General features: G+C 43.3%; 3 protein-coding genes across 4 annotated transcripts; all 3 read right to left on the reverse strand.

Moving 5' to 3' along the window:
* Positions 1-162: 162 nt before the first annotated feature.
* On the reverse strand, positions 163-1,994 carry LOC135637820 (uncharacterized). Its single transcript, XM_065150633.1, has 4 exons — positions 1,525-1,994; positions 1,297-1,422; positions 1,063-1,224; positions 163-971 (listed from the first exon to the last, which is right to left on the reverse strand). The coding sequence occupies exons 1-4, from the start codon at positions 1,884-1,886 to the stop codon at positions 485-487; spliced, it is 1,137 nt and encodes a 378-aa protein (XP_065006705.1). The 5' UTR covers positions 1,887-1,994; the 3' UTR covers positions 163-484.
* A 2,498-nt stretch (positions 1,995-4,492) lies between these two features.
* On the reverse strand, positions 4,493-8,581 carry LOC135637835 (uncharacterized). 2 transcript variants are annotated; one of them, XR_010496399.1, is made up of 5 exons: positions 8,213-8,581; positions 7,443-7,539; positions 5,206-5,265; positions 4,925-5,016; positions 4,493-4,835 (listed from the first exon to the last, which is right to left on the reverse strand). XR_010496399.1 is itself a non-coding variant. In XM_065150659.1 (4 exons), the coding sequence occupies exons 1-4, from the start codon at positions 8,518-8,520 to the stop codon at positions 4,755-4,757; spliced, it is 546 nt and encodes a 181-aa protein (XP_065006731.1). In that variant the 5' UTR covers positions 8,521-8,581; the 3' UTR covers positions 4,493-4,754. The 2 variants fall into 2 exon arrangements, 1 of the variants encoding a protein (XP_065006731.1); XM_065150659.1 differs by lacking the exon at positions 4,925-5,016.
* A 2,566-nt stretch (positions 8,582-11,147) lies between these two features.
* On the reverse strand, positions 11,148-12,979 carry LOC135637709 (dof zinc finger protein DOF5.1-like). The gene is made up of 2 exons (XM_065150443.1): positions 12,598-12,979; positions 11,148-12,424 (listed from the first exon to the last, which is right to left on the reverse strand). The coding sequence occupies exons 1-2, from the start codon at positions 12,646-12,648 to the stop codon at positions 11,474-11,476; spliced, it is 1,002 nt and encodes a 333-aa protein (XP_065006515.1). The 5' UTR covers positions 12,649-12,979; the 3' UTR covers positions 11,148-11,473.
* Positions 12,980-20,082: the final 7,103 nt, after the last annotated feature.

A 20,082-nucleotide genomic window follows, 5' to 3' on the forward strand; every position in this document is an offset into this window, starting at 1 on the left:
GCGTCAAGTCCCTTATGCTAAGATGCGAACTTTGACTGACCATTGCATTCCCAGTTTCGATCAGGTAATGCTTCCTTGGAATTTCTCACACCGAGACAAGAAAGTGGAAGCAAGTCATCCGAAAAATCATGGAAATAATTAACTTGGAACTATGTGAGTCTGTGGTAAACGTTGTGTTGTCGACCTCCCACTTCAGGGAAAAGGAGACATGCTTGACCTGTATCCCCACGCATCATGGTTTTGATACGATTGGAATTGATACTTACTTACTGATGTAAAGATTTCATATATGTTGATATAAAATGGATCGCACTGGTGTTTTCACAATCCTAGAAACCTGTATGATACAATGCTTTTATTGTTGAGATGTCACACGGTATATATACACATTGTAAGAGGAGTCGTCCTGCACGCATAGCTCGGGCTTCAAGATGGATGGAGGCTGTTGATCTCTTCTTAAGCACTGTGGCAAGATTCATCATCATCAACTCTGACTCATGAGAAGCAAACTGGTGGTCTCATGATCCGAGTTGCTGAACGGGTGATCTTCTTTTAGACTCGAGACTTTTCTTCCTTCCTCGCAACTCGAAAGCATTGGTTCTTCTGCTAAATGCCCGTCTGTGGCACCAATTCTTTTGCTCTCCTCCTTCGTTGCCCGGTATGTCGCCCGTGTCTTCTTAAGCTGTGCACGGGTTCCAGTGTCAGAATTCGATCTTTCCTTTACGACGTCCAGAATTGGATTCTTCTCCCTCCGTGTGTAATCCTCGTAGTGCGAATTGCTTCTTGCGTAGTCACACGAGGCCGCTCCCGTGGCATGGGACGACGGCCAGCTTAGGTTGAAGCTCCCGAACCCTTGGATCCCACGAGAAATTTTGCGAGCCCGGGCGCGTTCTTCTTTAAGCAGCGGCCCCTTCTCCAGCAGCTTCAGGACCCTCTCTGCTTTGTTCTTCACCTGCAGTCCCCAGTTGAACCTGCGAGGAAAAAGGAGCCAAGAACAGCGACAGGTGAACATGGAATCATGTAGCACGCAGGATAAGGATCGATAATACTCGGAGTCCTCACCCCTTCTCATCGATACACCGAAGGTTGCCCATTCCCTGAATGACTTCTCTGTCGCACTGGAACTCCTCCGATACACTCTCCGGTCCATGAGTCAGGAGATGCTCGACAAGTATCAGAGCCTTGTACGGCTCTCTCCAGTTCTTCCCATCGAACTTTGAGAATCTGAAGAACACCATAAGAGATCACATATGGTTAGGCCTACGCACACAAGAAGGGAGATGAATTCGTACTAACCTCTCGTGCAGAATCTCCACAATTCTCCAGTAGTCGTCGATCTCAAACGCAGCACGCGATATGCGACTCATTGTCATGGCATCAGGTGCCCATGGGTTGTTGCTATCGGTTGCCTCTTCGGTCAGCCTATGTTACCACCAAGACCAAATCTTAGAACCCTCGGAACAGAAAGAGGAGGAAGACGAAGAGGTAGTCCAAATCATCTCAGGTTGGACGAAGTGAGCTTACAGTTCAGCTGGAGTAACGTCGGTGAGAGCCAATCTCGCCGCCCGGACCTTTTCTTTGAGAAAGTAGGACGCCTGCTTCTTGAGCTCATCGAAGAAGGGAGTGCCCATGGCAGTGCGTCCGATCACCGGCATGACTTGGATTGGAAGACTACTAGTAGCATAAAGACCAAGGATTTTGATCGTCGAGCGATCCAGTTCTTGTGGGCGTAAGCAAGAAGAAAAGACGAGTGACTGCAACTGCTCCACCATCGTTCGAGAACCTACTCCTCTGTCATGGGTTTGATGGACCGCCATGCAGGTGGGCGATGAGGAAGTCAAAGGTGTTTGTTCGTCGTCTTGAGTTGGTTGTTTCGATGACAACATCCTGAGCGGATTGAAGACTCCGTGGTTCTATCGCTCTTCTTCATCCTTTTGTCTCTTTAGGCAATAATTTCCTGAATTCTCCCTTGTATTTTGCTTGATATCCTTCATCGTCATTCATCATATGTTCTCTGCCTTCGTGAACAAGAAACTCAACATTGGTGATGAAACAAAGCCACTAAATAAGTTACATGAGATTACTGGATCTCGCAAACACCAGTCCTACTGCTGACATCTGCAGAAACATTATCTTATTGGATCTTCCGCAACTCCCTGTCACTCATATGAACATTAGGTAGGCATTGCCGAGAGAACAGATACATGAATTAAATACTACTCACGTCAAGTGAGCTTGTTAGATTTGCCTCCCTCCCTGACAAGTCTCCATCTGCGGTCTGTGTTCTCGGTTACATGCAGCCTTATGTGATTGCAGTTTCTTTTTCCCCCCCTTGTCATTTCTATTTCCTCCGAGATTAGGTTACTTGAGTCATTATCCATGGTCCCGGTACTGACTTCGCTGCTGAAAGTCCACCGAGAATACTTCGACCTATGACTCTGCTTGTACTTCCTGCAAGTATAAAGTAGATACAGATCCAGTAAACAATTCGACAGGAGGGCTTTCGAAGTGGAAAGTGGTGCGACTGCCAGATATATGCATGAGGAGATGATGATAACTCAAGTATGAGATCATGATTATGAGGGAAGGAGGAAGCAATGATGTTATCAGGGTGTGATGTTGTGGGGGGGACTTGGTTCTGTGTGTGGTTCTCCCTTTAAAGCAACAACAATTCCCTGCCTCAAATCTTGATGAGAAGCATGTGCAGCTCTTCGGATTGCAGATGATAACAGAGGAGGATTAAAGGCGATACAGGGAGGAAGATAATAGCCCGAGAGCTGAAAAGAAGAAGTAATGATTACGTGATGGGCAAGATTTTTGCGTCCCAAGGTTGCGTTCCGATAGCTCTTTTTGGATGTCATCATCCTCCTGTAACACAATCCCTCTCTCTTTACTTTACATCTCATGCACCGACTCATCATAGGAGAGAGGCAATGAAACCCAAGGAACTGTAAAGCCACAAAAGATAGGTATTACGTAGTGCGGATCAGAATGCATACGCCGCATTCCAATGAATGCGTGTTTTTATAGAGGGGAAGCCAAGAAGCCGTGGAAGCAATCCAGAGATCCCGGGAACGAGTGTTTAGTTCATATGCAACTGTTTCCATTTCTAATGATCTCAAAAGCCCACCGCGACTGAGGATCCCACGTAGAGCTCGCCTTTCCGTCATTACATATTTACTGATGGTTGTTGGTTTAACTTTGTCGGTCATCAACTCTTTTCCTTGTCCCTATACTGAGGTGAGTATGCCCGTTGTACTGCGATGCGTGTCCGAGAAGGACTTGCGAGTCCATTCAAAAGCGCTCACGATGTTTAATACTCACGTTGAAGAGAGCCCAACACCACCGACCTCAGAAGTAGAGAGAGAGAGAGAGAGAGAGAGAGAGAGAGAGAGAAGCAATGAAGGAGAAAGAAGAGATAGATCCGAACGAAAGAGAAACAAGTCCGACGTCCTTGATCCACTCTTCTTCTTCTTCTTCTACCAAGGAGAGTAGGAACGAGGAGGAGACGCAGTTGGCCGAAGAAGAAGAAGAAGAAGAAGAAGAAGAAGTAAGACACAGAAAAGGTGATGAAGGTGCTGCCGTTGCTGCTGCTATTGATGGTGATGGTGGTGCTGGTGACGATGATGGTTATCACACGCCGACATCTCCGGGACACAGAATTCCAGAGACTCTCACATGTCCACCGGCGCCCAAGAAGCCGTCTCCTCCCCCGTACTTTAGGTGGAGGACGAGGAGAAGTGAAGCTCGAGGGCAAGGGGATGCAGAGCGCGAGCGTGGATTCGACGACTCCGGTGTGGAGATGGATGAATTTGCCCCCAAGGCTAAGAAGCGTAGAGGAGAAGGTGGCGTCGGCAAGTGATACCATGTTACGTCCCTGAGACAATATACACTACCAATCACTCTTAATCCTCACTGTATGCAACCATTTCCTCTACTACCTTCTCTTGTTCTTGGTTGAATAGATTTCGGACGATGATGAAACTGGCTACTCAAATCTCAATTTTTATTTTTTTTACTTCAAGTTATTTTCTCAAATCTATCTATCTTCTCCATGACTAAGTGAAGATAGATAGATTCCCTTTTAATCAGCTTTACTCAATTTTTTCAATCATTATACGCATATATATTTTTTTTGATCGCATACATAACTTTGGGAATTGCGTAAAGGCTTTGACGTGTTCCCAAGCTATCTCGTACAAGCACCAGATCATGGCAGAATCATACGATTCATTTCATTGCCAAGCGAGGTTTCATGTATTGATCCCACCAAACACAAATACCGAATTATTATTATTATTATTATTATTAATTATCATGTAAGCATCACAAGCACTTGAGTTTGTTTGTACCATTCAAAATCACATAAGCCACACTTGTTGGACATCAACCTCTGCGCAAATGTTTGTACCATTCAAAATCACATAAGCCACACTTGTTGGACATCAACCTCTGCGCAAATCTGAGCAAAGAGGATATCAAAAGACTCCGATAAAAAAGATGGTGGATCAGATTAATTGCTTTCTGACGTCCGAAAATGTAAGAACAATAAGATCCTGACAAGCAGATATGTTTAAGTCATACGTATCAGCAGAACATCCGAGAAGCCCTACTTAATTTCCGCAAATCTGAGCGAAAAGCAAACACAGACCACCACCAATCTATCAAGTCCACAGAAAGCAAGAAACTACTCCACAATGTTACACACACCTGTCTCGAAATTAATAATCATACCAACGTACCACCTCCTGCACTCAGGTGATCTTCTTAATGATATCCTCAACCACTGCATCCATGTCGAGCTTTTTCATCGGGGTGAATGGTCGTGGCATATTCTGCAAGGAAACAATGTGGATGAGCTATTTTTATTTTCATAGAAAAAGATTGATGTCTCCTAGGTGCTGCTGAGCCACCTTCATCTGACCTTTAGTTTTAGAGAGGTGAAAGCACTCAACCAAACCAAGATATGATAGGTTTATTTTCATCTGCTCGAGTTGCAGTGTAGTGTAATCACCCCTGCATTCATTCCGTAGAATACGAAAATACACCACAAAGCCTTTATTTAATTTTGTAATGACCAGTAGCTCGTTGAATGAAATCGGGTGAGTGCATCCTAAACTTAATACATGAGAATGATAACATACTTCATGACAAAATTTTCAGAAAATAAAAAAAAAACCATTAAGATAAGAATCTGAGGTTTACCAATAACGAAACAAAAACTTGACCATTTTCCTCACGTATCTCAAAGCATCCCCTTCGTGGCTGCAAATATCAAACCAACAATAAGTTTATGCAACAACAAAACCGTAAAGCCCCAGTTATCAGTAGCAAATAAACTTTTTGCATTTTGTTTAAAATTTTTAAACTAAATCAATAAACCCCTTGCAGATATTGCCCGGTAGCATTTTGCTTCATTTGTTTATGTTGGACAGATTATTCTTGTTTGGCACTTTTAGCACATTACAGCCGATTATCTTTTGCTTAAAGCGCATTAACTAGGATGAGAATTTCAGAAATAATACAGACCATAATAGAATATTATCCTATATGACTCAGTGTTCGGAAAAGATCAATTTAGTTGACCATCTCATTAATGTTGCTGTTCAGATTATAGAAGCTGGAAGCAGAATACCCAAATGGCCGTGGGTTTCTACATACTAAATGCAATTCTCACAGGATTCATGAATTCGTTAGAGGCCATGCTACAAGTACATGTAGTTCAAATGATTCAAGAAAAAAATCAGTAAAAGCATAATGCGAAACTAAAAGAACATGTCGATAGAAATTGGTAATAACTATAGAAAATCTTAAGACAATCTAAGACATGTTTACTCTGCAAGGCAAAAGATACCTTCACAAAGTACTGAAAAATCAGAAATTTTACCATACAACAATGGTCCAGCTTAACAACTTTTTTAGAAACAAGCAGAATAAAGCATTCCAACATTTTTTAACCGATTAGTAATTACGAAATGCAACATCTGAAGATTTAAGCACCCCGTCGATTCTCAAAAAAGAAATACAAGGGAAAAAAAGAGTCACTATCACAGACCAAATTTGCTTGGGTGATTAATGGTGGGTTGCAACGGGTAACAACTCACTGGATTGCAATTTGCATGTCTTCATGTCCAACTACCGGGCAGCAACCAGAAAATCACCAAGCCAGGATATAAAAGCTGCCAACTGCCATTAAAGACAGAGGCAAAAGAACAAAGAAAACAATTTTTTTCATCGGCCATTGTACTCGCAAATGTATATACGTCATATACCAAACTGATGATCTTAACTGCAATCCAAAGCCAGTGAAGTATATAATGCAGGACTATGCCAAAAGAACATACATACAAGTAACCATTTCATCTTCACCAACAAGCTCTGTGGCAGTGATGCATCGGCAAACAATGGTTTCCATGCCAACAGGCACAAATAAATGCCTTGACTACATGATAAAGCCACAAACACCCATTTCACTGCTTTGGCATGCAAAGGGAGGATATTTGACAAAGCCCAGGTCAATTTTTAAGAATATTATTATCTTTTCTTTGTAGGATGGTTCCACCATATAATGGCAAGTTCAAACAATCTTTTAAACATGTGTCCATTATTTATCCAGCAACTAGGATTCTTTTCAACCCAAGCTAGAATTGCTCTAGCGCATCAGGAGGGGTAAGATCACAGTCAGTCCATACAATGGCTTTCAATCTAGAATCACCTCAACAGTCAAAATTAACAAATTTTGTGATAAAAATTCATCGATCATGTTTTTATAAAGCAGAATTGTTTAATGGTTTCAAGATGAAGTTTGAGCTCAACCCCAATATTGACAGCAGAACAATTGGCTGCTACACCAACATATCATTGTTGGACTGAAGTCATCTTATAAAAACAGAAAAATTTTACTAATGATATTTATACATGCTATAAAGTAACTTCGTCAATTCACCGGTTTAACAGAGGGTATAAATTGGCTGAATTTCCTGGTCAAATAGAACAAATAGGTAGATCATGACTATGCAGTTTATCTAGAATCTATTTGGTTGAACTAAGAATCGAATCACTCTAAGTTGAGATATCATGCAAAATGCTTGAAGCAAGATTTCACTGTAATCAGCTACCAATAAATTATCAGACAGCAACATACCCACACTAAGGAGTAAAACTGAAATAAGCTCAAAATTTATTCCTTTGTTCGAACATAATCGGCTTGGAAGGCCTAGAAAAGAAAATCCCGTAATACACTGGAATGAAATGCAGATGACAAGTGGATCGACAAAGTTTCAAGCTGCCTTTTGTTATTATTATTTTTTTACAAAAAAAAACATTTTTGAAAAAGTTCTCACAACAAGGCACGAAAATAACTTAAATAAATCCAAATATACCTCCCTGGCATAAGCCATCAAATATGAAATGTCTCAGTGCAATGACCAGAAGAAAGATACCTTATCAGGATTAACTGCTACAACAATTCCAGGGACAGCACTTTCCAGGCCTTCCTTCACCTTTACGGCCCTCGTCTTGAAAGAAGTACATTGCTTGCTGAAGTGTAATGAAGATGAATCAATGCAAGTAAATTAGCGGCAGCAGTTTGAAAATGGACATAAACAGACCCAATCACCAAAAATGGCAAAAAGGAAAAAATAACAGCAGCCCAAGGACCCAAATTATCTCACTCATTCGAAGCTAAGAGCGTCGCCATCGCCACATGAAGTAAAGTACAAAGACATATTCACTCAAGATGGGTGTCACGCAAACAAATTAGCGAACAATCAATGAGAAATACATAAACTTAGCCCTCAAATCATTGGGTTATTTATTTTACAAAGAATTAAGAAGCATAAAATTTGGGATCGAGACAGTACATGAAGTGAAGAAAAGACTTATGTTCAGGAAATAAATATAAAGCATCATGACTGAGGGTTTGCAGTTAATATAAAAAAAAAAATGATGATCTCAAACAGAAAGAAAAATTAAAATTCTATTGGAAGGAACTAATTATGCTATGCTTAGACTTCGTGAGTCAATACATGATATCAAGGACCAGAAGAAATGCCAGGGCTTGACGAGGTACACAAACTCGAACGGTTCGAGCAAAGGGGGAAGTGATCCGAAACCCTAATTTTAAATCGGAAAAGGGAAAAAAAAAGAAGAAGAAGCATTTATCGGGTATTTGGTCGAACTGATGAAACGGTTGGAAAGCAGAAACACGCACCACGCCTCGATGATTATGGTCTTGGCGGCGCCGACGGAAGCGGCCGCGGCATGCGGCGGAGCAGCGAGCGCTTCTGCGTCACTAGAAACATCGTCCTTCGCCTTTACCAAATCGGCCTTTTCCTTGGCGCCATCTGTGTCCTCCGCGTTTCCGGCCGTCGAAAGCTTGGCCTTCTTGGACGGCGCCCGCACCCTCGCCGGTGCCACCGCCGGAGTTTCAGCCCGCTTCACGGCAGTGGCGCTTCTGGTCTTCCTCGGTGAGATGGTTGGCAGCGGGGCCGAGATCTTCGCCTTCCTCTTCGGCGGCATCACCTTCGTCCACGCTCGCTCACTCGCTCTGTTTCTTCGTCGTCGACCAGTCTTTTGTGAAGCGTCTCGCGCAAGCCACGCGTCATGGATATTTTTCCCGCCATTGTTTGGTGACATCCGGTTAGAGTAAACCTAGTTCACCGGCACTCTCGAAGTGTAAAATTCAACCAAAGATGCGTAGGTCATCCCACCGGGTGTCTGTTGCACCCTCGACCACAGAGTTGAGGTGAGTTGAGGTGAGGTGAGGTGAGGCTCGTCGCAGGTGGATCCCGCCCATATAGGAGACTTGGAACAAGATTCAGGATTCTCCACCCATAAATTCCGAGGTAGTCGTGTTGGGGGTCTTCGGTGGGGGTATGGTAACTGTCGGTGAGAATAACTTCAGTAACCCCGACAAGCGAGTCCCACGCAGGTGACTAGATGCCCCGGTTCCGGTCCAGCTTATTCTATGGCCAGTTTATGCCAATTCCGTGGGGCCCAGTGTTATCTGAAGGACCGGGGGCGGGGGGGGGTTTGGGTTTGAATTAAAATCAAGTTGAGAATTTAGTTTTTTTGTTTTTGATGTAATAAAGAATTTAGTTTTTTTCTATAATTTTTTTCAAGTTTCAATCCACGTGGATTTTTTGGATATGTTTTTATTATTATTATTATTATTATTATTATTATTATTATTATTATTATAGTTCGAGTTCTCTCTCCCCGACCGACCAACACGGAGTGCATGCATTATGCCTCGTACGTAATCTATTAACGTCACAGCACCTCGTACATATTTCGGTCGATCATCACCGATTCGGGTGAGCATGTGGCAGTAATGGATATCGTCTACCAATGTCGACGAGCGTCTCAACCTTGTTCATGATAATAAGTATCACCTTATACTATTAACCTACGTGCTCGCAGCATCTTGGAATCTGATACCATGGGGTGTCAAAGAGTCGACACACGATTCTGGTCATGATTGAGTTCATGTGTCATGGCCAACGCCATTGCAGCTCTCAATTCGGAGGAAGGCCAACACTGCAGAGTGCAGAGGGCAGTCTTCGGAGACCCACCCCATGAACCAAAAGTTAAAGCTGCCTGCCAACTCTCTCTCTCTCTGCCCATCCAGGTTCAGCTTCCATTTCGTTCGTTCACCATGTTCGTCATCTGCTAGGGATGATGAAGCAAGGAGGGTCATCTGTATGATCTCTCAAAACTTTTTTCAACACACTACATGACTTGGCTGGCTGCTTTATTCTCCCCAAGAGAGGCTGCTGCGTTGGAGTTGATGAAAGCAGATGAGAACCCAGACAGATTCCCTGTGACGGGGATACGTAAACAAAGAGGAATTTGATCTGCGGATTTCGCCTTTTCCTTTCTTTTCCTCTCCCTCTGCTGCTGTGGTATTTTTATTTCTCGCCTTCATCTGCTCTCTTTCTCTTTTTCATTGTTTCAGTTCCATGTGCGTCCTTCCATGACTAGCCTTGGTTTTAGCTTCTTCTCGCCATCTCTGGCCTTCGTCTTCTCTCTCTCTCTCTCTCTCCGGTCCTCAGGAAGGTGCATGGAAGTTACGTGAATGTGTGTGCGCTAATAAAGTGCAAGTGCAAGCGGATGAGGGAAAGTACAATTATGGAGGTCGTTCTACTCGATGCATCCATCACCAATGGGACTGCTTGCCTTCGGACATGTTGGTGGTTACATGCGTCATATGCCATATACGAAAAGAAAACCTTAAATCCATGGATGAGGGTTCGAATTATCGATGAACATACCAGATGTTGATTATTCTCTGTCCGCATTCCCCCCTGGGAATAAAATAGACGGTGCGATGTTTGACGAGAAGTATTTAAAATGGAATCATCCGACATATAGATTACAAGGTCGAAAAAAATAATCGGGAGGGACAAAAGACCAAAAAATAAAGATGCTATAACAGTCATGGATAGGGTCCAAAGTTCTAGAAATCTAAAGGTAATGTTGAGATGCATGATGACCCAGTTCTTTGACTGCCACTTTCAAGATATTGAAACTCTTCGGTTTCCTACGTGGGTATGCTTCTCAGCCTTCGATTCAGGAACATCGTGTAGATGAAAGATCGAGAAGGAACTTAAGCACCGAGGAGGAAAAGGAAAGAATTGCGCTGCTTTGGTAGGTGATCTTTCTCATAAGACAGACAACTTACCATCTGTTGTAGGGTTCAGGCATATAAAAAGGTGCTTATGTACTCACAATGCTAACAAGTTGCAGCTGGTTAATTCCTATATACATGCCTGTGCTCAAGATTTGTTTGCATGAGACAGAGAGAGAGAGAGAGAGAGAGAGAGAGAGAGAGAGAGAGGCAGTAAACGACTGGCTATCAGAAACTTCAGTCTCCGATGATGTCTAGTATCGGACCGGTTCACTGCACGAATTTTGATGTTGCAATCACAGCTATGGCCGAAAGAAATGACGGCAGCTACGATGAACCAAATAACTAGTGCTGTAGCACGTAACCATACTGCATGACTGTAATTGCCAAATGTGGTCACATCCGATGAACAAGAAACGATCAGATCGCGTGGTACTTGCGCAAACAAGAGAACGAATCTGTGTGGGACGGCAGTGCTGAGAGGACTCAGAAGCAAGTAGATTTCTACTTGAGCCAATGAATGAAATTACTGTGATTCATTGACCACAACCAACCTCGTTTCAGAGATTACGATCCTCCAAGAGTCCATGCACCCGATTCCTTTAAGCATACCTTAAAAACCACTAAATATATGATAGCAAACGACCACCACAAGGTAGATTCAAAATGAGACACTGACCTACCATCACTAAGTTCTTCGGCAGCCATGGTTCTCTTCTTGTTCCTCAACGAAGATGGAATACTTTCTTCTTCTGCTTGAGCAGACTCGAGCTAGTTGCTGGTTCTCTGAGCCGCGGCTAAATTTGAGCTTCCATGGCTTGTGGCGAGGCCATGAACAGAAAATTATAAGATGTTGCCAGATGAGGAAGAGTTGAAGCCCGAGAGATCTGTGGCCCAACCCCCGCTGCCGGTGCTGCCACCTTCACCACTGATCCAGTAGTGCTCGTTCCCGGGAAGACCCGGGTACTGCCTCGCCAAATTGAGTCCCTGTGAGTTGTCTTCCATCTTCACCGAAGCCAACTGCGAGATCAGCGAAGATCCAGAAACCGTGGGAAGTACTCGACTCGTGATGCGGTTGTTCCCGCTGTCACCGTTGAAATGGTGCAACCCGGACACCGGTTGCACCGAAGGCGCCTGTGCTGACTCCAGTCCTCCCAAGAAAGGGAATTGCTGGATGTGCGGCAACCTCCACTGCTGGAGCCCCAGACTCGAGCTGCTTCCCGCCTGATAGTCCACCGCATCGATGGTTGGAATTCCGGTAAAGTTCAGGCCGAGATTCGAGGCACCATAGTCGGCCAAAGCGTGCATGGTGGAGGCCAGGAAGGGAAAATGGCCTGGCTGGGGTATGCTAGGTGGAATTGGACCGCCGCCACCCGCGGCGGTCGAAGGCGAGGATGATGCGCCAGCCTGGCGGTCGGCGGCCGTCGACTTTGACGAGCTCCCCGAAGGCTTATTCCGCTTGTTGCGACGGCAGCCCCCGCCCACGGGAACATTTCGAAGTGCGCCGCCTCGGGTCCAGTAGCGGCGGCAGGTCTTGCAGAAGTGGCGAGGCTGCGACAGGGAGTAGTTGTTGAAGTAGCAGAACTTGGTGTTGGTGGAGTCGCACCGCGGGCACTTGAGAGGTTGATCCGGCTGCGGGATCTTGGCGAGGCGGGCTCGTTCGGTCATAGACATAGGCCTGGGCGAGCCTGCAGCTGCCATGCCAGCTTCCGGTCGCTGTGCGGCCAACCCCGGAAGGAGCTGAGGGATCTCACCACCTCCACCTGCAGCATCCGGAAGCTGAAGCTGCTGTTGCTGAACATGCCAATAGAGAGAAAAAGATCTAAGGTATACTAGACAGTATATTCAAGAAGAGCTAAGGAAAGGGACATGAATATCTTCTCCTTTTATTTGCTTTTTTGATCAAGAGGTCAAAAGAAATAGAACCACAGATGGAAGGGAGGAAGAGGGAAGGCAGTAAGACGCACCTGGTTCCAGTTGGGTGGATCCAGATAGACTGGAACAGAAGGGAACACCATCTTTATTTCTTCTCTTCTTCTTCTTCTTCTTCTTCTTCTTCTTCTTCTTCTTCTTTCTAATACATCTTTCTTAAAGAAGAAGAAGATGGAGAATCAAAGATCTACGAGCAGTAGCAGGCAAAGAGAGGAAAGGCGAGGGGTGGGGGGCGGGCGGTAGAGACAGCAAGAGGAGTAGAGGAGTGGAGGGGAAAAGGAGGCGATGGATTCCTTTTCTTTGTGGTGCCTTTTATATTTTATAGGTAGGCTTGGCCGAAGAGAGATGGGGACGGAGGCAGAGTTTCTTGGGCTTTAAGGATCTCAGTGTTAATGAGAGGAACACCACATTAGGCTAGCAGGGGTGTAAGAATTGTATAGGAAGAAGAAGAGTGTGGAAACCCTAATGGCATGGCATGATAATTTGGAAGAGAGATATTAAACTCTGGTGACAACGAAAGACATGGAAAAGTTTGGCTTTAGTGGTGTAAAATCGTCATAGCACCTCTCTCTCTCTCTCTCTCTCTCTCTCTCGCTCTCGCTCTCTCTCTCTCACTCTCAAACACACTGTGACTTTGCTAGAGACGTGATTTACATAGATGCAATATTGTTAGTAAATGTTGCATAGTGAGTGACACCTATGCAGTGCAGATCAATCACATGTATAATCAAGTTGGTAAACCAGAGCTTTATACGTACATGCATGCATTTACAATGTGAAGAAAAACTTCACTGTGGATTATAAAATAGTATGATGAAAAGTTCTCATCAACAGAGAAAATATCTATTATCTAAAATCGTTCACCACTTTTCACCAAACTGAATGTGCATATATGATTTGATTAATCAACAGCACCCCCAAACATTCAATATTAAGTGATTTGATGGCATCAGTAGCATAGCACATTGTTCAGATGGTCCATATATGATCTGCTTGAATTAACTTCTAGACTAGAAGCAAAGCTAGGTTGAGAGAATGAGTGCCAGCGTATATGACATCCAGCTTGATGGGCAAAAGAAAAGAAAATTGCAATTGCTTCTTCATCAGTGATTCTCTTGTGGCTATTATTCCATCTAATGTGTTAGTTTGGCAAGTCCCATAGTCCCACATCGGGAAAATCAGACTTGTTGTCTCGTCTTGGAACTATAAATAAGGGCCTGAGCTTTGATGTTAGATACACCACGAGAAGTACCACAGACACCACAAGAAGTACAGCAGGCATCACAAGAAAACCTGCTTATGGTTTGAAGTCTTCTTGTTTAGGAAGCTGAAGGTGTTTTATGGCCTAGGAACATTTCCTAAGGTATTTGTAAGTGTCCCTCTTTTATAGTAGTAATTTGCTCCTCTTTCTTCCGTGGATGTAGGTCAAAGTCATTTGACCGAACCACGTATATCTGGTGTTCTGGTGTTTTATTTGTTCTTGTCGCTTTTATTATTTCCGCTTTATTGTCTTTGTTGTGTTGCCAAAATTACCCTTTGGTAAATATCCTGGGGCTAGCTCTAACAAACTGGTATCAGAGCCTGGTTCTGGGATCTTTTGGCAACAATGACAATATCAAAGATCGTTGTCGAGAAATTCGACAGAAATGTCAACTTCGGCATGTGGCAACTCAAGATGGAGGCCATTCTGGTTCAAGACGGAGTTGATTTGGCACTTCAGGGTGCTGAGAACATTCCAGATGGTACGTCAAAGGAAGATCTTGCGGGTATGGATAAGAAGGCCCGATCCAGCATCATTCTAAACCTCTCTGACGAGGTTTTACGGGAGGTAGCTACGGAGACTACGGCTAAGAGCATGTGGGACAAACTTAAAGCCTTGTACATGAAGAGGACAGTGGAGAATCGTCTCTACTTGAAGCAGAGTCTGTATATGCTTCGGATGGTTGAAGGTACATCTATACTCTCGCATCTTGATAAGTTTGATTCTTTGGTTATGGATTTGGAGAATATAGATGCAAAAATTGATGATGAGGATAAGGCTTTGTTACTCTTGTGTTCTCTTCCCCAATCTTTTAAGCATTTCCGTGATACTTTGATTTATGGAAAAGAAACAGTTTCGTATCAGGAAATTAAATCTGCACTAAAATCTAAGGAGCAGATAGACAGAGATATCACTGGGGAAAGTAGAGGAAATCAGGCTGAGGGTCTGGTTGTCAGGGATAAAATGGATAAAAGAGAATTTGACAGTAGTAGATCTAAATCTAGATCTAAATCCAGACATAGAAATTTGGAATGCAGATATTGTCATAAAATGGGGCACATTAAATCTGATTGCTTTAAATTGAAAAATAAATTAAAGCAAAAGGAAAAAATTGTTGAGAAAACTACTGAGTCCGCTGAAGCTAGTGTAGCTTCTGATGAGAATTTTGGAAATATTTTCTTTGCTACTGATGACAGGACAAAGTCTAAAAATGAATGGATTTTAGATTCAGGTTGTTCTTATCACATGTGTCCCAATAGGGATTTGTTTTCCACATATGAATCTTGTAATGGTGGAATTATTTTGATGGGCAATAATGCTGCATGTGATGTTGTTGGTAGAGGAACAATCCGAATTAAAATGCATGATGGTATTGTGAGGACGCTCACTAATGTTAGACATGTTCCTGATTTGAAAAAGAATCTCATCTCTTTAGGCACCTTAGAGGCCCTTGGGTGTAAATACACAGCTGAAGGTGGAGTTATGAAAGTTTCTAGAAGTGCCCTTATTGTTATGAAAGCTTGTAGGTCTGGTAGCTTGTATATTCTGCAGGGAACTACTGTCACAGGTTCAGTTGCAGTTTCGTCATCATCATTGTCTGATTCTGACATCACCAAATTATGGCATATGCGTCATATGAGAAATATTCGACCACCACAAAGGTATGCAAATTTGGTTGCATATGCTTTGTCTGTTGCAGAAGAAACAAGTGAAGTTGGTGAGCCTACTTCCTATTCAGATGCTTGTTTGGAGTTTGGAAAAAATCGTGACACTTTGGTTGGTTTCGTCGACTCTGATTATGCTGCGGATCTTGATAAACGAAGATCTTTGACAGGCTATGTATTTTGCGTTGGCGGTTGTGCAGTTAGTTGGAAAGCTTCCTTACAACCTGTCGTAGCTTTATCTACTACAGAGGCAGAATATATGGCAGTGACAGAGGCGATCAAAGAAGTTTTATGGTTAAGAGGATTGTTCAGCGAATTATGTCTGCATCAAAGTGTTACTACAATTTACTGTGATAGTCAAAGTGCTATTCATTTAACTAAAGACCAGATGTATCATGAGAGGACAAAACACATCGATGTGAAGTTTCATTTTATTCGGGATATCATTGCTGAAGGAAAAGTCATTGTTCAGAAAATTCATACGAAGGACAATCCAGCTGATATGTTTACGAAGCCTCTTCCGGTTTACAAGTTCAAGCAGTGCTTGGACTTGGTTGGTGTTCATTGTTGGTGATTGCCCGTTGGGGCTTTTGTGAAGAAGGTGGAGCAAGTTTTGTTGGGACATGCCAAGGTGGAGATTTGTTAGTTTGGCAAGTCCCATAGTCCCACATCGGGAAAATCAGACTTGTTGTCTCGTCTTGGAACTATAAATAAGGGCCTGAGCTTTGATGTTAGATACACCACGAGAAGTACCACAGACACCACAAGAAGTACAGCAGGCATCACAAGAAAACCTGCTTATGGTTTGAAGTCTTCTTGTTTAGGAAGCTGAAGGTGTTTTATGGCCTAGGAACATTTCCTAAGGCATTTGTAAGTGTCCCTCTTTTATAGTAGTAATTTGCTCCTCTTTCTTCCGTGGATGTAGGTCAAAGTCATTTGACCGAACCACGTATATCTGGTGTTCTGGTGTTTTATTTGTTCTTGTCGCTTTTATTATTTCCGCTTTATTGTCTTTGTTGTGTTGCCAAAATTACCCTTTGGTAAATATCCTGGGGCTAGCTCTAACATAATGTTCTAAAACAACTGATGTGTTTCAGTAGGCATATTTAGGAAAGTTACATTACTCACTTTACTGGCAATGTCAGTGATAAATTGTAATTAACACGATGCTTTAAAGACAATTAAGTGCCTTTTTCTTTAGTTATCACATCTCTCTCTCTCTCTCTCTCTCTTTCTCTATAGATAAACACACCTTTTCTGCAGAAGCACAATAATAATGTTATTTCGTTCTATTCGAGCCCACCAAAAGATACTATCTTTGTCGGACGAAGTAGAACACATCCATATATGCTGCTGTGCGTGAACCTCGACTTCTAATTCGTGAATCAGTCACAGATCTTGTCATCAGAAGGTGACAACAGAAACATCTGAGTCAGAACTTGGAGTTTAAGCTGACAATCTGCATGCCTTGGCCACGCCTGACTCTATATAGCCAATTTAGGTGGAATCACAGATTTGAATGCTGTGTGGAATCACGGAATTGTGGTTTGTCGACTAATCTCGCCGCCATCACCATAATCTTGACGATTTTTTATTCGTCCCTTCACCTTTACTGTTGTCCTATGAATTCTCAGCGTACAAAATTAAGCCAAAAGAAAAGAAATCCAATTTGCGTGTGTGTGTGTGTGTGAGAGAGAGAGAGAGAGAGAGAGAGAGAGAGAGAGAATCTGATGAGACTCGCCGAGAGAATGACCATCAAAAGCTTCGAGCTTCTTCCGTCAACGTGTCATTTAATTGTCGCCATCAAACTCGACGGAGAAGGATGGGCATTACTTCTTGTTGGCATCGTCGTTTCGGTGAACCAATGGCAGCTCATAGCATGTCAAGATCGCATATTTTTGTTCGGCAATGGTCTTGATTCCGAATCCTACTTAGCTGCTTTTAGTGTTTGAATTATCTTGCTCGATTACCGGACATGGAGGTTGGTGGGATTGGAGCACTGCGCAGCCGTGTGCTTTTGTAGTCTGCAGAACGTTTCTAGTTATTGACCACCCGTAGCTCAAGAGGAGGTACCGTTCAAACCTCGAGAGATATGCTCAGTTCCCTGAGCAGAACAGCTTCATAGATCAAACTTGACAGCTGAGGAAAGGAGATAAAGATGGTTTGGTGGAATGATTTCTCATTGAAATCAACATGCAGAAGCTTCTTCGGACGACCGAAACATATTCCGTTGAACGACATGAGGTCACCGTTTTGTTTTATTATTGCTGCAAGCGAAGTCAATCTGTGGAAACTCCTTATGTACATGGCGTTCATCTTTATTATGATATTGCGATGCTTGGATTTAGATTACACATCATGTGAAGATATATGCTATATAATTATAATGTTATGAACATGAAGTTTTATATTTTTATTAGATCATAATAAATGGTAAATACATATTATGTTTCTTATCCGAAAATATATTTGCCAATGTCTTTCATGCATCTTCGTTGGAAATATTTCTGAAAAGCTTGAATGGTCTCTTTGGAGTACATCATAGCAAAGATAAGTTGGACCACCTCTCTTCTTCCACCTTTCCATCCTCACGTACAGCTTAATCAAATGAAGGAATATTTTCTACAGGCTGCCCTGACTAATCTATACGACGTTTGAGCACAGCACCATGCGTAATATACTAGTATTAAAGTCTCACAAAGCGGGCATCAATTATGGTAGTTAGCATAATTAACCAAAAGCACCGAGAACAAAGTCTTGTAAGAAAAATTATCCTATCCGGGAAGATAAAGAGTGATAGAAATTTTGGCATCAGATGATACAATATCAAAACAATGCACAAATCTTGAAGGCTAAACCAGCGATCTGAGAGAAGAAGGCGCATGCAAGCTTTACTGGTGCTTACTGCATGGGCCGTAAGTGCTGTTTCGTGCACCGCCACCGGGTGTTTGGGTTAAAGCAAAAGGTAGAGGAGGGGGAATAAAACATGGCCTGGGATTCCCTTGGACTTTTGTCTCCGATGTGACTCATCTTCTTTAGGGCGTAAAAATGGAACAAGGAGAATGGCCCCGAGAGTCTCCGTTCCTGCTATTTTGAATGAGGGTTGAGCCATTATAACCCCATGCGCTTTCTTTTCCTGTGTACGCTTTGCTTTGCTTTGCTTTTCTTTTGGCCGGTGACCCCGTCGGACGGGCGGATGCTTAGGACAAGCATTGCATTTTACAAAGGTTGGTCTGCACCTGCAAATTCATGGCAGAAAGCATTCATGCAAAAGTTGCAAAGCAAAGACAAGATGTAGACACTTCAGCTCCACAGAAGCTTGGCGGAAGGGGTTATGACGACGCTGCTTCTGCAACAACTCCATCCAAGTCTTCTCATCCACCAGTTGATCCAGAAACGCAACTGGGATGGATATGGAGTCCACGTGGAAATCGACCTCTCGTACAGGAAAAGGACAGTTCGTAGACCAACGACATGTACCGGTGTTGGACCTAACAATAGTTTCGCATCCTGTGGCACAAACCGTCTTAAACCTTTCTGCTGTAGACTAATGATTCTTGGAAGTGACATGGAGAACGATCCCCTCGTCAATACGTACAGACCTGTCCAAGTTTGAACCTCCCCGAGAACGAGAATCTTGCTTATATACTTCGTCGGAAACCATGCATCTTGCTTCCGATCAACAAGTCTTCGGGGGCCTTCATGGCCACGAAGCCTCACCATCTGTGCCTCCGTCGTTTCCTCTCCTCCGATTGGACCTGGAAGGAGGTGTTTGCTTTGCTGTTCATCCCTCATCAGAGTAAGTTGAAGCTGCATTTACTTGGACGATGCCTTCCTCCAGCAGAAGTTTGGTGAAGAAACAAACAGGTAGCACACCTCTGCAACAAGATCCAAGAACAGGCAACCCCAGACAAGAAAATAGCATGCCCAGGAACTAGTATTCATCTGGGAGCTTCCTAATGATCACCACCTTCTCTACTTAACGCCAATGGAATCGTAAACAACTGCATCCATCAACCATGGCCACGGAGATTACATTCCGACACCCATGTTTGGATCAGGACATCTCATCGGTGAAGGGGTCCATCTTCGGTCACGAGTCTCGATCCTTATCCGCCTTAAAGCTCGATCCGGTCCAGTACTCTTGCTGTTTTCCTTATTTCCATGTCCAGCTAATCTCTGTCAAACCGGACATTGTTCAACCTGCAAACAATTCCTAGAAGCCATGAACCAGAAGTCTCTTCCGTCTCGCTCTGTCTTCTTCCAATGCTACATTTTGTCCACTGCCAACCTTATCTAAAAGCTTTGACTCATAGATGCGACAACATTGTAATGCAGCCTTCGCTCTCATACCATGTTAAATTCTGAATCAGCATGAATCCATCTGAAGCCTGGGATAGAATCTGCCCAACTAGAATTATGAGCATTCCAATCACCTGCATGCAAATTAAACTTTTTGATCAGCTGCTCTGAGCCCTGAATGAAAGAACACACAGTTTGATGGGCCACAAAGGATGCTGCTCTCTTCTGCTTCGGCAGCATTGTGTGTCGCTCCATATGCTAGCAACTGTCTTCATCAGAGAGAGAGAGAGGAA

Source organism: Musa acuminata, chromosome BXJ3-5 (assembly GCF_036884655.1).
Source record: "Musa acuminata AAA Group cultivar baxijiao chromosome BXJ3-5, Cavendish_Baxijiao_AAA, whole genome shotgun sequence".
Lineage (NCBI taxonomy): Eukaryota > Viridiplantae > Streptophyta > Magnoliopsida > Zingiberales > Musaceae > Musa > Musa acuminata.

Bases quoted from the DNA above. Each gene is read 5' to 3' on its own strand.
- LOC135637709 (XM_065150443.1), bottom strand. From the start codon at position 12,648: ATGGTGTTCCCTTCTGTTCCAGTCTATCTGGATCCACCCAACTGGAAC. The intron at 12,425-12,597 runs GTGCGTCTTACT...TGGCATGTTCAG, and splicing joins ATCCACCCAACTGGAACCAG to CAACAGCAGCTTCAGCTTCC.
- LOC135637820 (XM_065150633.1), bottom strand. From the start codon at position 1,886: ATGTTGTCATCGAAACAACCAACTCAAGACGACGAACAAACACCTTTG. The intron at 1,225-1,296 runs GTTAGTACGAAT...GGTGTTCTTCAG, and splicing joins GTGGAGATTCTGCACGAGAG to ATTCTCAAAGTTCGATGGGA. The intron at 972-1,062 runs GTGAGGACTCCG...TTTTCCTCGCAG, and splicing joins CGGTGTATCGATGAGAAGGG to GTTCAACTGGGGACTGCAGG.
- LOC135637835 (XM_065150659.1), bottom strand. From the start codon at position 8,520: ATGCCGCCGAAGAGGAAGGCGAAGATCTCGGCCCCGCTGCCAACCATC. The intron at 7,540-8,212 runs GTGCGTGTTTCT...ATTACACTTCAG, and splicing joins ACCATAATCATCGAGGCGTG to CAAGCAATGTACTTCTTTCA. The intron at 4,836-5,205 runs GTAAACCTCAGA...GTTTCCTTGCAG, and splicing joins AAGTTTTTGTTTCGTTATTG to AATATGCCACGACCATTCAC.